Consider the following 15149-nt stretch of genomic DNA (forward strand, 5'->3'; position numbering starts at 1 on the left):
GACATAGAGGGAAATGTTTCAGCTGTGTTTCAGACTTCCCCTGCAGACCACTCAGAAGTGGCTACCATTAAACAATTTGCCAGGAGACTCGAATTTGTTTTTAATCTTTGACCTAAACCAATGAAAAGTATACCGCATGAAGTTTATTTCCTTCTTAGATATAAGTTAAAAACTTTTAAGCTTTTCCATAGTTTTATTTTACATGTGGGGTTCAAGCATTCACCCTACAATGCTACTTTTATTTGAAATAAGTAAACACGGTGTAAGAATAAATGTATTTAATATGAGATACACCAGAATGTTGGTAAAACTGAAATTAGCAAAAAGTAAAAGAAATTTGACTGTAATTAGCAAAAGCCCTCAAGCTGGTCATAAGGTAATCAAGAAGTGAGCCTAAATATTAATATAAAAGTATGCCTAGCAACAGCTACAAAAAAGAGCTGGAGAAAATAAATTTTATTAGATTGCTTTCACCACTGTCTCAGAGATAAGGTATAATATTATTTCTTTTAAAAGATCTTTCTTACAATACATACAGATGGCCAACAGGCACATGAAAAGATGCTCAACATTGCTAATTATCAGAGAAATGAAAATCAAAACTACAATGAGGTATCACCTCACACCAGTTAGAATGGTCATCATCAAGAAGTCTACAAATAATAAATGCCAGAGAGGGTGAGGAGAAAAGGGAAGCCTCTTGCACTGTTGGTGGGAATGTAAATTGGTGCAGCCACTATGGAGAAACGTATGGAAGTTCCACAAAAAACTAAAAATAGAGTTGGCATATGATCCAGCAATCCCACACCTGGGAATATATCAGGACAAAACTGTAATTCAAAAAGATATATGTACCCTATGTTCACAGCAGTACTATTTACAGTAGCCAAGACATGGAAACAACCTAAATGTCCATCAACAGATGAACAGATAAAGAAAATGTATATATATGTACAATGGAATATTACTCAGCCATAAAGAAAAATGAAATAATGCCATGTGCAGCAACGTGGATGGACCTAGAGATGATCATACTAAGCAAAGTCAGAAAGAGAAAGACAAATATCATACGCTATCACTTACATGTGGAATCTAAAATGACACAAATGAACTTATCTACAAAACAGAAACAGACTCACAGACACAGAGAACAGCCTTGCAGTTGTGGGGGAGGGAGGGACCGGGAGTTTGGGAGTAGCAAGTGCAACTATTACATAGAGAATGCATAAGCCACGAGGTCTTGCTGTACAGCACAGGGAGCTCTAGTCAACATCCTGTGATGAACCATAATGGAGAAGAATTCTTAAAAAATCTTTCTTTGAAGAGGAAAGTCAAATGACACTTTTTAGAGAAATATTTAAAATATGTATGTTTTAACATGTTTTACTTTTATTTTTTTTAAAGAAAAAGAGGTCTGGCCTTTTGAGAAAAAAGCAACCTATATTAGATGAAGAGGCAAGACTGGGGCTGGAGAGTATTCGTGACTCCAGTCACTGATTATTTCCATAAAAGCCTTTACAGCAGCAAGGTCTTCAGAGAGACACAATAAAGGAAGAAATGTTCCATGTATCAGATTGGCAAAATTTTCAGAGTAATAAAAGCTACTAATGGCGAGGATGCTAGGAAACTTGTATACATTGCTAGTATCTTCTAAATTGTATAAACTTTCCTGGAAGGCCATTTAGCAACAAATATCAAAAGCATTTTAAAAATACACTTTGATTCAACAATAGCATCTTCTGTCTTTAGAACACATTTCTTGACACAGAAGAGTACAAAGAGATTCATACCTATAGAGGTTCACTATGGTGTTTGACAGTGAAAAATTACAATCTAAACGCTGTTGGCTGGAGACCAATTAAGTAAATTATAACATACAATTGAGTACCATGTAGCCATTAAAAGTGATGGAGATTCATATACTCCACCGTGCAAAGATGTTCTTATGACTATTCAGTGAAAAACAGTTCCATAGTAGTACAGTAAAACAGTATTTATATATGATTATATGAGCATGCCTATAGACGCTCTACAAGGATGTTCCTACTATAATAAGTGATTACAATTCAGGGAGATCTTTGGTGATTTTTGTTTTTGACCTTTTCTACACTGATTTTTTCTTTTCAAACGAGTACATATATATATATATATATATATATATATATATATATATATATATATATATATTTTTTTTTTTTTTTTTAAAAAAAAAAACACAGTTAAACAAGTTTTCTACCTTCATTAAATACACCGGGTTCGAGCCCTGGTCCGGGAAGATCCCACATACCGCGGAGCAGCTAAGCCCGTTCGCCACAACTACTGAGCCTGCACTCTACAGCCCGCGAGCCACAACTACTGAAGCCCGCGAGCCTAGAGCCTCTGCTCTGTAACAAGAGAAGCCACCGCGATGAGAAGCCCACACACCGCAACGAAGAGTAGCCCCCGCTCGCCGCAACTAGAGAAAGCCCGCGCAGCAACGAAGACCCAGTGCAGCCAACAAACAAACAAATAAATAAATAAATTTATTTAAAAACCCATTTTTGTTTTAAAAAAGTAGGTCCTGGGCTTCCCTGGTGGCGCAGTGCTTGAGGGTCCGCCTGCCGATGCAGGGGACGCGGGTTCGTGCCCCGTTTCGGGAGGATCCCGCATGCCGCGGAGCGGCTGGGCCCGTGAGCCATGGCCGCTGAGCCTGCGCGTCCGGAGCCTGTGCTCCGCAAATGGGAGGGGCCACAACAGTGAGAGGCCCGCATAACGCAAGAAGAAAAAAAAAAAAAAAAAGTAGGTCCTAAATATATTTTTTCTTTGAAAATAAACACCAATATATGTAAATAAAAACAAATACCTCTTATCCCATGGTTAAAAAAAACTCCATTTATAAGAGTTAATTTTAAAATTTAAATCTCTGGACAATTTAAAGTATTTTACAATAACTGAGAATGTTTCCATTCATGGTTTTATTTCTATCGATGTTTTAGCTCCTGTGAAGACAACTGTAAATGACATGCAAATTTAACTACGCCAGGTATCATGAATATATTCTAACACAACCACAGTAAATGTTAGCAGTGGGTGATTCTGACCAGTATTTTGAGATAACTTCAAACAAATGCAGAACACGGGTCCATTAGGCATAAAAAGCTATAGCGATCCCAATCATATCTATCAGGAATTTTTTATACACCTAATGTTTTTCCTTCAAAGGGAAGAAAAAAAAACAAGACAGCCTAACCATAAATATGCTCAACCTCTTGATCAATACCTACTATAAATAATAAAAGGTAAAAAAGTTTTAACATGTAAATAACTGTAGGTGGCATGGTTTTTTCTTTTGACAACTGGGGGATTACCAGTTAGTATCACTAATGCCCTTACTGCCTGAAGAGCATTTATCTCCACTATTCTCTAAACTTAAAACATCTGCCCTAATAAACAATCTAATCACATCACCATGTTGTACACTCACATGGCCCGAATGCACCAGGATCATGTGCACAGCTGCAATAGGGAACCATGAAACCACAGTAAATATTCATTCTTTTCACAATTCAGTTCGTTATAAAATTAATGCTGCCTCGATCATAAACACATGATAAAATACCATAATTCAAAGTAAGTGATGAACCCATTCTGAGCAATCAGGCCATGCCCATGGCTGGTCAGCAGGGTGGAGCTGGTGTGACAATGCCAGGCTGGACCTGCACTGCTTCCTACACTAAGGCCATTTTAAACCCTGGGCAGCCTGATCTGCTACAGTTGGCTGACAAGATAGCTTCCACTAGCTCTCCTTTTTTGGAACCTCTGATTATATGATCTACCACTGTGTAAATTAAAATTTTTATTTATATCTTATGTATTAAACATGTTCCATGTGAATGAAATTCTGCACTAATTATGAATAAACAGAGTAAATCCAAAATATTTCTAATAAACTGAAGAGCTTTGCTTTAAGCCTTTTCAGCCAGCAGATGTAGCTGTGAATTAAAATAGGGAATGCAAGCTGCTCTTGGTCAGCCACTAGATGGCACCCTTTCCTATGGAAGTGGTTTACATTGGAGATTTAATACAATTCAACTATTTTGACACTGGATTGATTCTGATTTACATGCATTTATCTAGAATGATCATCTCAATTACTTACTGAGTGCACAGACCGCAACCATTTTTGCGCAACATTTTTTGACTAAAACTTTTCATTCCTCATAGACACATGACATTTCCTAATGAGAGGAAGTAAACAGCGATAACAGTTCATCACTGGGGGCTTCCCTGGTGGCACAGTGGTTGAGAGTCCACCTGCCGATGCAGGGAACAAGGGTTCGTGCCCTGGTCTGGGAAGATCCCACATGCCGCGGAGCGGCTAGGTCTGTGAGCCACGGCCGCTGAGCCTGCGCGTCTGGAGCCTGTGCTCCGCAACGGGAGAGGCCACAACAGTGAGAGGCCCACGTACAAAAAAAAAAAAAAAAAGTTCATCACTGGAATCAGGGCAACCTCATCAAAACTCTCTAAATGCAGGGCTTCCCTGGTGGCACAGTGGTTAAGAATCCTCCTGCCGACGCAGGGAACAAGGGTTCGAGCCCTGGTCTGGGAAGATCCCACATGCTGCGGAGCAACTAAGCCCGTGCGCCACAACTACTGAGCCTGTGCTCTAGAGCCCACAAGCCACAACTACTGAGCCCACGTGCCATAACTACTGAAGCCCGCACGCTTAGAGCCCGTGCTCCGCAACAAGGGAAGCCACGACAATGATAAGCCCGTGCACTGCAACGAAGAGTAGCCCCCGCTCACCGCAACTAGAGAAAGCCTGCACGGAGCAACAAAGACCCAACACAGCCAAAAAAAAAAAAAAAAAATTAATTAATTAAAAAAACAAACAAACAACTCTCTAAATGCAGAACCGAAATATACCACATTGCTTTCCACAAGCCTCAGGGCAAGGTCATATAATAAGAATTTCCTTGGAAAGTCACCCATAACGCTTAAAAACCTATGCCTTATATACTAACAGTCCACTGCGGAGCGCTGTCTTAGTTCAGTGCCAGGCTCAGGGTAGGCCCACAAATGTCTTTTGAATAAATTAATAAACACGACTGCTTTTAAAAGATGTGTCCTAAAAAAGTATCAGTAGGTTCATTTATCTGTGAGACTTCTCAGATGTGGAAATCAAACTGATATGCCTAATGACTTACCAGTAGGGAGAGGTTATTTGCATTCTCTCTTTTTGGTTAAAGACATGAAAATGCAATATAAAAGGATTCCAAGTCTCCATACATTCAACAGTGCCAATCAGAAAAGAATCCCACCCCCAAACATTTTATTTGGGTAATAATCCTCTTATCAGTGCCATAAAACAAAAAATTTCACATTCTAGAAACTAAAATAGCACAGTCTAGCCCATAAAGCCCAAGTTCTCAAGCATATAATTCAAATAACCTAATTTTGTTGGTCTATGAAAATTTGGATTGATTCATTATGACTCTTCTAAATCAAAGACTGTTCATATTTTCAAATACCTTAAAACTTTACTACTCAATTTATGACCTACGTTACTGAACTCTAGAAACATTACCTATGAATTCCATGCGCTCAATATGAAGTACTAACAGACCGTCATTTGAATAGAAACCAAAAGCTTAATAACTTTATTATTATTTGCATGCCCCTCCCCCAAAGCAGATTTCATATGTAGTCAAGGAAGTTTTGTGTACTCCTAGGCAGTTGTGCTTTATAGTCAGCATAAATTAATAAAAATAAAATCTAGGACTATTTTTAAAAAAGCAGTATTATTGTCAAAGCAATACATATTTAAGAATTACACAGAAAAGTAAAATACAAAACTCACCCACACGCCCATAATTCTTTCACATATTATCACCAAACATATTTCCTCCCAATATTTTCCATTTGTTTTCAAATAACTGCTCTCATATGAGAAAAGAATGGCTGGTCCTATACGAGACTGAAGTCAATTGTGATGTTGGGAGGTCCACACTGAAGATACCCAGTAAAACCTGTCAAATGATCAAGACTGTGTGGATCATTCCACAGTCAAAACCAGATTCACCACCTCCTTCCCCATGCCCCTTCCACATACTCCTTTATTTCCCACCTTAGCTAAGGGAGGTAAAATTGAAGACGAACCAGGTTCTGCAGACCATCAGACTTAGCTTCAAATCTTGACTCTGCCAATTACAAGCTGTGTGACTTAACCTGAGTCCCTATTTCCTCATTTATAGAATGGGGGATATTAACACCTACTTCATAGTTGTTGTGAGGATTAAATAATCTGCTATGTCTAAAATGTCTGGCACAATGCCTGAAATGGAAGAAGAGATTGTATATTGGTCAAAGCAAAATTGAGGTAACAATAAAAATCATCAAAAATCTCCAGTCATGGGTTTTCTAACTTTTTTCAAGTAATCCCCACTTTATTATTACAAACAATGAGTAGCAGGCAGTTACTTAAAAAATAAAGGTTACTCAGACTAGGAAAAAAGCAACATCTGTTTGTCTATCAGTATATTTTAAGTGAAAAGTACAATAATGCCTATGTAGTTATGATTAAACTAAATGTGAAAAATTCAATAATAATAATACCTATTACTCCAGCAATTCCCTCTCCCTTGCATCAATTCCCCCCTCCACTGAATCACTCCTATCAGCACGCACACATGCTGTTAATTCTCCCAACTTTAAAAACAAACAAACAAACCTCTCTTGATCCCACTCCCGCTTCTAGCTACGACCCCATTTCTTTCTTTCTCTTTACAGCAAAACTCAAGACTTGCCCATACACACTGCCTCCAAGCTCTCTCCTCCATTCTCCTTCGGATCCACTCCACTCAGGCTTTACCCACGAATGACCACCACATCTCAGTGAACTCCCAGTTCTCATCTTACATGACTGATACCCAGCATCCTCCTCCTTGAAAGATGTTTTTTCACCTGGCATCCAAGTCACCATTCTCCTGGTTTCCCCTCCTTCTTCAGCAGGGAAACCGCCTCATTCCTCAACCTCTAAACCTTAGGAGCTCCTAAACCAAGAGCTCCTTCCTCAGACCTCTTCTCTTTTCTCTCTACATTCACTGCCTATGTGAGCTCATCTGATCTCATGGTTTAAATACTATCCACATACTGATTTAGATCTTCACCTTGACCTGTCCCCTGAATTCCAAATTCTATATCTAACTGCTTGCTTGACTCTCCACTTGGCTATCTAAAATCTACCTCAAACTCATAAGTCCCAGACTGAGCCCCTGACATGATCCCCTGATATCTGCTCCTTTCACACTGGTCCCATCCATTGACCAGTCGTTCAGACCAAAAGCCTGGAGACATCCTTGACTTGATTTTTTCTCTCACCTCCCACATTCAATTTATAACAAGTCCTTGTTGCCCCTACCTTCGAAATATATCCAGAACCTCTTGTCATCAACTCTACTTCTGCCACCCATTCTAAACCACCACCAATTCTCACCTGTCACAAAGAGCCTGGTCCACAGAACTTCCTACCAGTAGTTTAAATAAAAAGAAGCCAAATATTCCGAATGTACAGCTTTTTAGCTTGGAGTATAAGTTACACACACACAGGTACTAGGCTCTTTTTCCAATAATGTGTAAACACATTAATAATTTAAATAATAATTTTAAAATGCTTTATTTTACAATGATGTTTATATATATGGATGTCAAACAGCATAGAAAGTTGTTCCAAATTATTTTACTGAACAAGTAGCTCCCACAAATTTATACAAAATGAACATCTGCTATGCATTAGTCATTACTTAATTATATTTGAAGTTTCACCACCCTTATATATTTAAATTATTTATATGATTTGCTAGTAATGAGAAGCTGCCTAGTTATTAGTAAAAATTTAGTCAATTCTCTGTCATCACCTCACAAGATAGTGAATAAACTGCATGCAAATTTGAAAATCTGGAAGATTTAGACCACACAAAGTAGAATAAACATTCCAGATACCACTTATAGGACTGCAGTTACTTACACTGTGAACTCCTAAAGCCTTCCAGACTGCGAAGCTGATCACACCAACTCCACACCAGGCATAAAGTGAGCCCCACCCCAGAGCTCGCAAGGCAAGGGAAGACCCGCTCTCCGGTAAGGCAGCCGTGGCCACACTTCCCTGCAATGAAGACACAAAGGTTCTGGTAAAAATCATCATTCTGAAAGAATAAATATTTGGAAAGTGTTTGAAATTAATGACTCTCTGTGTCAGCACCATGATACTAGGAAGCCAGACCAACCCAAGTTAATACACTTAATAACTACATGACTTAAGTCACAACTGCTCTGACAAATATTTGAGTGGGCAAGGCACCGTGCCAAGATCCGTGCTAGGTACACAGAGCAACTTCTTTCTGAGAGAACACTTAAGACCTGGTGAGGGAGGGGGGAAACACAGACAACCAGAAGTAAATTATGATCTAAATGGAAAGGGCAACAACAGAACTGCATATACGTACAGGGCACTGTGTACCCAGAGAAGGAGGACACCTGATCTACTTGCAAGAAGGGGGAGTTTTAAGGAAAGCTTCCTGGAAGAGGTGTGCTAAATCTAAATTTGAGAAAAGACTTGTGATATAACTCATTGTGAGGACTTCTAAATATTTATGCAAAATGCCTGGCATATAGTAGAAATTCAGCTCCTGGCAACTATTAATGAGAAACTAGAAAAAAACAGTAACTCTCCTCCCAAGTGTCAAGTTATAATATTAAGGTAAAAATCTACAATGATACTAACTGAACAGCTTTCAGACCATCAGCATAACGAACTTGACCAGAGAAGAATAAGAATGCAACGAGCACTTCAAAAAGGAATCACCGAGGGAGATCCCTGGTGGTCTAGTGGTTAGAATTCCAGGCTTTCACGGCTGTGGCCTGCGATTATGGAAGTGAGATCCTGCGGGCAAGGCCAAAGGAAAAAAACAAAAGAATAACTGCCCCCATTATGAAATGTGCTGAGGTTGGGGGAGGGGTGGGTGCACTGTAAAAAGAGATACTCGGAGGAATGGTGTACTAATTTCTAAAGTCTCTTCTAATTCCATGACTTAGTAATTTATGAATTTATTTATTTTTATTTATTTATTATTTTTGTTTGTGTTGGGTCTTCGTTGCTGCGTGCAGGCTTTCTCTAGTTGAGGCAAGTGGGGGCTACTCTTCGTTGCGGTGTGTGGGCTTCTCTTGTTGCCGAGCACAGGCTCTAGAGCACGCAGGCTTCAGTAGATGTGGTGTGTGGGCTCAGTAGTTGTGGCTTGTGGGCTGTAGAGCACAGGCTCAGTAGTTGTAGCACACGGCCTTAGTTGCTCCGCGGCATGTGGGATCTTCCCAGAGCAGGGCTCAAACCCATGTCCCCTGCACTGGTGGGCAGATTCTTAACCACTGCGCCACCAGGGAAGCCCCATGTTTAAAATGAAAGCTGACAGTGTATTTTTATTTAAAGATTTAAACTCTGAAATAAAAAAGATACTCCTCCACTACACTGGTCAGACACTCATTGGAGGACAATATCTAGGGTCATTGTCTACTAATTTAGGTTAGAAGGAGCTCATAATAAAACAACAAAACAGTAAAGCTCTGACATGAAGGGAGCTAATTTAATTTTTTGTAAAGTATGGTGATATTCTATGGATGTGGTGAGCTCTTTCTCCATATCTATTGTTTCATGAATAAAACTGCACAAGTGGCATTCACATGCTAAATGTTTCTATTTACTATTGATACTAACGATTAAATTACATTGATCAGAAGGACCAAAACCACATTTTTCCTTATACTGTTAAAGGACCATTAATCTTATTTTTAAATGAGATTAATTTTTAAATAAGATTGCAGGACTGCAATCTCCCAGGGATCCTGTATTTCCAAATACTATATCACAGTTAATAATTTTATATATATATATATATATATATATACACACAAAATTATATATATATTGCTCCCTTACTATACGACAGCACTGTTCAAAGCATTTTGCATATAGTAATTCATTAAGCATTTTACTTCACCTTACTCTGTGAGACATGTACTGTTATCCTCATTTTACTAAAGACCAACTAAAGTAGAGAGAGATTAAATAACTTGTTCAAGCTTTCACGGCTTATAAAAGCTAGAGCACTTCAGCAGCCTGGCTTTACAGACTAAGTGGAATTTGCCATTCAGTCATTTATCACTTCTGCTTCTAAATACAACACAATACAAAATGTAAATGAAAGTCTCTTTTTAAGTGGGAACAAATCATAGTGTAAATTAGAATAAAAACATCATTACTTAGGATAATTCAAATATTTACACTACTGGAAGTAGAGAAAGAAGTGATAATACTTATGGGCCTACTTGAAATGTAACCAAGGGGCATTCACTTATTCCTATAGTTTGACATGAATATGAAATGTAATTTATCTTTAAAAATTTTTTTAAAGGAGACTGTAGAATTTAGGAAATATTAAGAATTTATTATTTTTCCCTGTGAGCCTGCTAAAACACATTAAACATCAACAAACAAAAACAGTCAGAAACAATAAAAACTTGAACTTCCTTAAAAGTTGTATCTTATTTTTTTCTGATTATATACCATTGTGGAAAATTTGGTGTGTATGAGAAAGCATAAGAATGAATGAAGAAAACCTCCATTTTATTATCCAGTAAACCATGTTAAACATTTTGACATATTCTCCCTCTATCTGATTGTGGACATTTTAAAAACAACTTAACACCATTAAAATATTTTTAATCTCCAACTTTCATCCTCTCATTGTGTCAAAAACTCAAATATTTTTACTGGTTACACGGCACTGACTTATCGTAATTTACTTAGCCATTTGTTATTAATGTATGCTACTTTCACTTTTTTATATTAATTTTTATATTAAAAACTTCTTTGTGCCTAAACACTGACTTGCATTTCTGATTAAGTCCTTGGGGAAAGTTCCTCAAAGTAGAATTATTAAGTGGAGAAGCATGAATATTTTATAAGCTGATAAACACTACAAACTGTTTTTCAAAAGGCTAAGTTACAATGCTGTTTTATGAGGACCATTTCAAGTTGGCCTGCATTAGATGGTCTCAGTAAAAATAAAAACACAAAAAAAGAAACCTTTGAAATTTATATAAGACTATTTATTTTCTTTGTGGTACGCGGGCCTCTCACTGTTGTGGCCTCTCCCGTTGCGGAGCACAGGCTCCGGACGCGCAGGCTCAGCGGCCACGGCTCACGGGCCCAGCTGCTCCGCGGCATGTGGGATCTTCCCGGACCGGGCACAAACCTGTGTCCCCTGCATCGGCAGGCGGACTCTCAACCACTGCGCCACCATGGAAGCCCTATAAGACTATTTATAACTTAACATTTCTATTGTTACTGAGAACGAGTATTTGTCCAAGTTATTATAAGCCAATGTTCACATCTTTTGAATTGCATATTCATGTTATTTGTCCATTTAAAGTTTTCTGACTTGTATATTCTTTCTATATTAATGTTCTTTGAAGCCCTTATACCTATCATATGTGCTATCATATTTCCCTAGTTTGGTTTGCTTTTATCCTTTTATTTTGCTTATTGTTTGTTTGTTTTTGGTCAAAAATGCATTCTAATGCTTTTAAACTTACTAAAATTTCCCTCATCTGGAAATTGGTTCAGGATGGCAGAGTAGAAGGACATGCATTCAATCCCTCTTGCGAGAGCACCGGAATCACAACTAACTGCTGAACAGTCATCGACAGGAAGACACTGGAACTCACCAAAAAAGATACCCCACATCCAAAGACAAAGGAGAAGCCACAATGAGATGGTAGGAGGGGCACAATCACAATAAAATCAAATACCATAACTGCTGGGTGGGTGACTCACAAACTGGAGAACAATTATACCACAGAAGTCCACCCACTAGAGTGAAGGTTCTGAGCCCCACATCAGGCTTCCCAACCTGGGGGTCCAGCAACAGGAGGAGGAATTCCCAGAGAATAAGACTTTGAAGGCTAGCGGGATCTGACTGCAGGAAACAGAGACTCCACTCTTGGAGGGCACACACAAAGTAGCGTGCACATCGGGACCCAGAGGAAGGAGCAGTCTCCCATAGGAGACTGAACCAGACCTACCTGCTAATGTTGGAGGGTCTCCTGCAGAGGTGGGGGGCTGCTGTGGCTCACCATAGGGACAAGGACACTGCCAGTAGAAGTTCTGGGAGGTACTCACTGGCGTGACCCCTCCCAGAGTCCACTACTGGACCCACCAAAGAGCCTGTAGGCTCCAGGGCTGGGTCACCTCAGGCCAAACAACCAACAGGGAGGGAACTCAGCCCTACCCATCAGCAGTTTTAAAGTTTTACTGAGCCCTGCCTACCAGAGCAACACCCAGCTCTACCCACCACCAGTCCCTCCCATCAGGAAACTTTCACAAGCCTCTTAGATAGCCTCATCCACCAGAGGGCAGAGAGCAGAAGCAAAAAGAACTACAATCCTGCACCCTGGGGAATGAAATCACATTCACAGAAAAACAGACAAAATGAGAAGGCAGAAGATTATGTACCAGATGAAGGAACAAGATAAAACACCAGAAAAACAACTAAATGAAGTGGAGATGACAACCTTCCAGAAAAAGAATTCAGAATAATGATAGTGAAGATGATCCAGGACCTCGGAAAAACAATGGAGGCAAAGATCAAGAAGATGCAAGAAATATTTAACAAAGACCTAAAAGAATGAAAGAAAAAACAAACAGAGATGAACAATACAATAACTAAAAGGAAAAGTACACTAGAAGGAATCAATAGCAGAATAACCGAGGCAAAACGGATAAGTGACCTGGAAGACAGAATGGTGGAACTCACTGCCATGGAACAGAATAAAGAAAAAAGAATGAAAAGAAATGAAGACAGCCTAAGAGACCTCTGGGACAACATTAAACGCAACAACATTCGCATTATAGGGGTCCCAGAAGGAGAAGAGAGAAAGGACCTGAGAAAATATTTGAAGAGATTATAGTTGAAAACTTCCCTAACATGGGAAAGGAAATAGCCACCCAGTCTAGGAAGCGCAGAGAGTCCCAGGCAGGATAAACCCAAGGAGAAACACACCAAGACACACAGTAATCAAACTGACAAAAATTAAAGACAAAAAGAAAAATTATTTAAAGCAACAAGGAAAAAATGACAAATAAGATACAAGGGAACTCCCTTAGCGTTAACAGCTGATTTCTCAGCAGAAACTCCACAAGCCAGAAGGGAGTGGCAAGATATATTTAAAGTGATGAAAGGGAAGAAACTACAGCCAAGATTACTCTACCCAGCAAGGATCTCATTCAGATTCAACAGTGATATCAAAAGCTTACAGACAAGCAAAAGATAAGAGAATTCGGCACCACCAAACCAGCTCTACAACAAATACTAAAGGAACATCTCTAAGTGGGAAACACAAGAGAAGAAAAGGACCTACAAAAACAAACCCAAAACAATTAAGATAATGGTAATAGGAACATACATGTCGATAATTACCTTAAACATGAATGCATTAAATGCTCCAACCAAAATACAAAGGCTTGCTGAATGGATACAAAAATAAGACCCATATATACGCTGTCTACAAGAGACCCACTTCAGACCTAGGGACACATACAGACTGAAAGTGAAGGGATGGAAAAAGATATTCCATGCAAACGGAAATCAAAAGAAAGCTGGAGTAGCAATACTCACAGTAGATAAAATAGACTTTAAAATAAAGAATGTTACAAGAGACAAGGAAAGACACTACATAATGATCAAGGGATCAATCCAGGAAGAAAATATAACAACTATAAACATATATGCACCCAACATAGGAGCACCTCAATACATAAGGCAAATGCTAACAGCTATAAAAGAGAAAATCGACAGTAACACAATAATAGTGGGGGACTTTAACACCTCATTTACACCAATGGACAGATCATCCAGACAGAAAATTACTAAGGAAACACAAGCTTTAAATCACACAGTAGACCAGACAGATTTAATTGATATTTATAGGACATTCCATCTGAAAACAGCAGATTACACTTTCTTCTCAAGTGCACACAGGACATTCCCCAGGACAGATCACATCCTGGTCACAAATCAAGCCTCAGTAAATTTAAGAAAACTGAAATCATATCAAGCATCTTTCCAACCACAACGCTATGAGATTACAAATCAATTACAGGGAAAAAAACGTAAAAAACACAAACACGTGGAGGCTAAACAACACGTTACTAAATAGCCAAGAGATCATTGAAGAAATCAAAGAGGAAATCAAAAAATTCCTAGAGACAAATGAGGATGAAAATACAACAATCCAAAACCTATGGGATGCAGCAAAAGCAGTTCTAAGAGGGAATTTTATAGCTATACAAGCCTACCTCAAGAAACAAGAAACATCTCAAATGAACAATCTAAACTTACACCTAAAGGAACGAGAGAAAGAAGAACAAACAAAACCCAAAGTTAGTAGAAGGAAAGAAATCATAAAGATCAGAGCAGAAATAAATGAAATAGAAAGAAATAGCAAAGATCAATAAAACTAAAAGCAGGTTCTTTGAGAAGATAAACAAAATAGATAAACCTTTAGTCAGACTCATCAAGAAAAAGATGGAGAGGACTCAAATCAATAAAATTAAAAATTAAAAAGGAGAAATTACAATGGACACTGACGAAATACAAAGCATACTAAGAAGAGACGACTACAAGCAACTCTATGCCAATAAAATGGACAACCTGGAAGAAATGGACAAATTCTTAGAAAGAGGTAACCTTCCAAGACTGAACCAGGAAGAAATAGAAAATATAAACAGACCAATCACAAGTAATGAAATTGAAACTGTGATTAAAAATCTTCCAGCTAACAAAAGTTCAGGACAAGATGGCTTCACAGGTGAATTCTATCAAACATTTAGACAAGTTAACACCCATCCTTCTCAAACTCTTCCAAAAAACTGCAGAGGAAGGAACACTCCTAATATCATCCTACAAGGCCACAACCCTGATACCAGAACCAGACAAAGATACTACAAAAAAGAAAATTACAGACCAATAACACTGATGAATACAGATGTAAAAATCCTCAACAAAATACTAGCAAACAGAATCAACAGCATATTAGAAGGATCATACACCATGATCAAG

General features: G+C 38.6%; 1 protein-coding gene across 1 annotated transcript in view; it reads right to left on the minus strand.

The window, feature by feature from the left end:
- TMEM242 (transmembrane protein 242) overlaps positions 1-15149 on the minus strand; it is a 46717-nt gene that overhangs the window by 22707 nt on the left and 8861 nt on the right. The window contains exon 3 of the mRNA XM_007451349.1: positions 8006-8143. Within this exon, the coding sequence (XP_007451411.1) occupies positions 8006-8143 (138 nt within the window). The remainder of the gene's footprint in view (positions 1-8005; positions 8144-15149) is intronic.

The sequence above is a fragment of the Lipotes vexillifer genome, unplaced genomic scaffold (genome assembly GCF_000442215.2).
Source record: "Lipotes vexillifer unplaced genomic scaffold, Lipotes_vexillifer_v1.1 scaffold935, whole genome shotgun sequence".
NCBI classification, from domain to species: domain Eukaryota; kingdom Metazoa; phylum Chordata; class Mammalia; order Artiodactyla; family Lipotidae; genus Lipotes; species Lipotes vexillifer.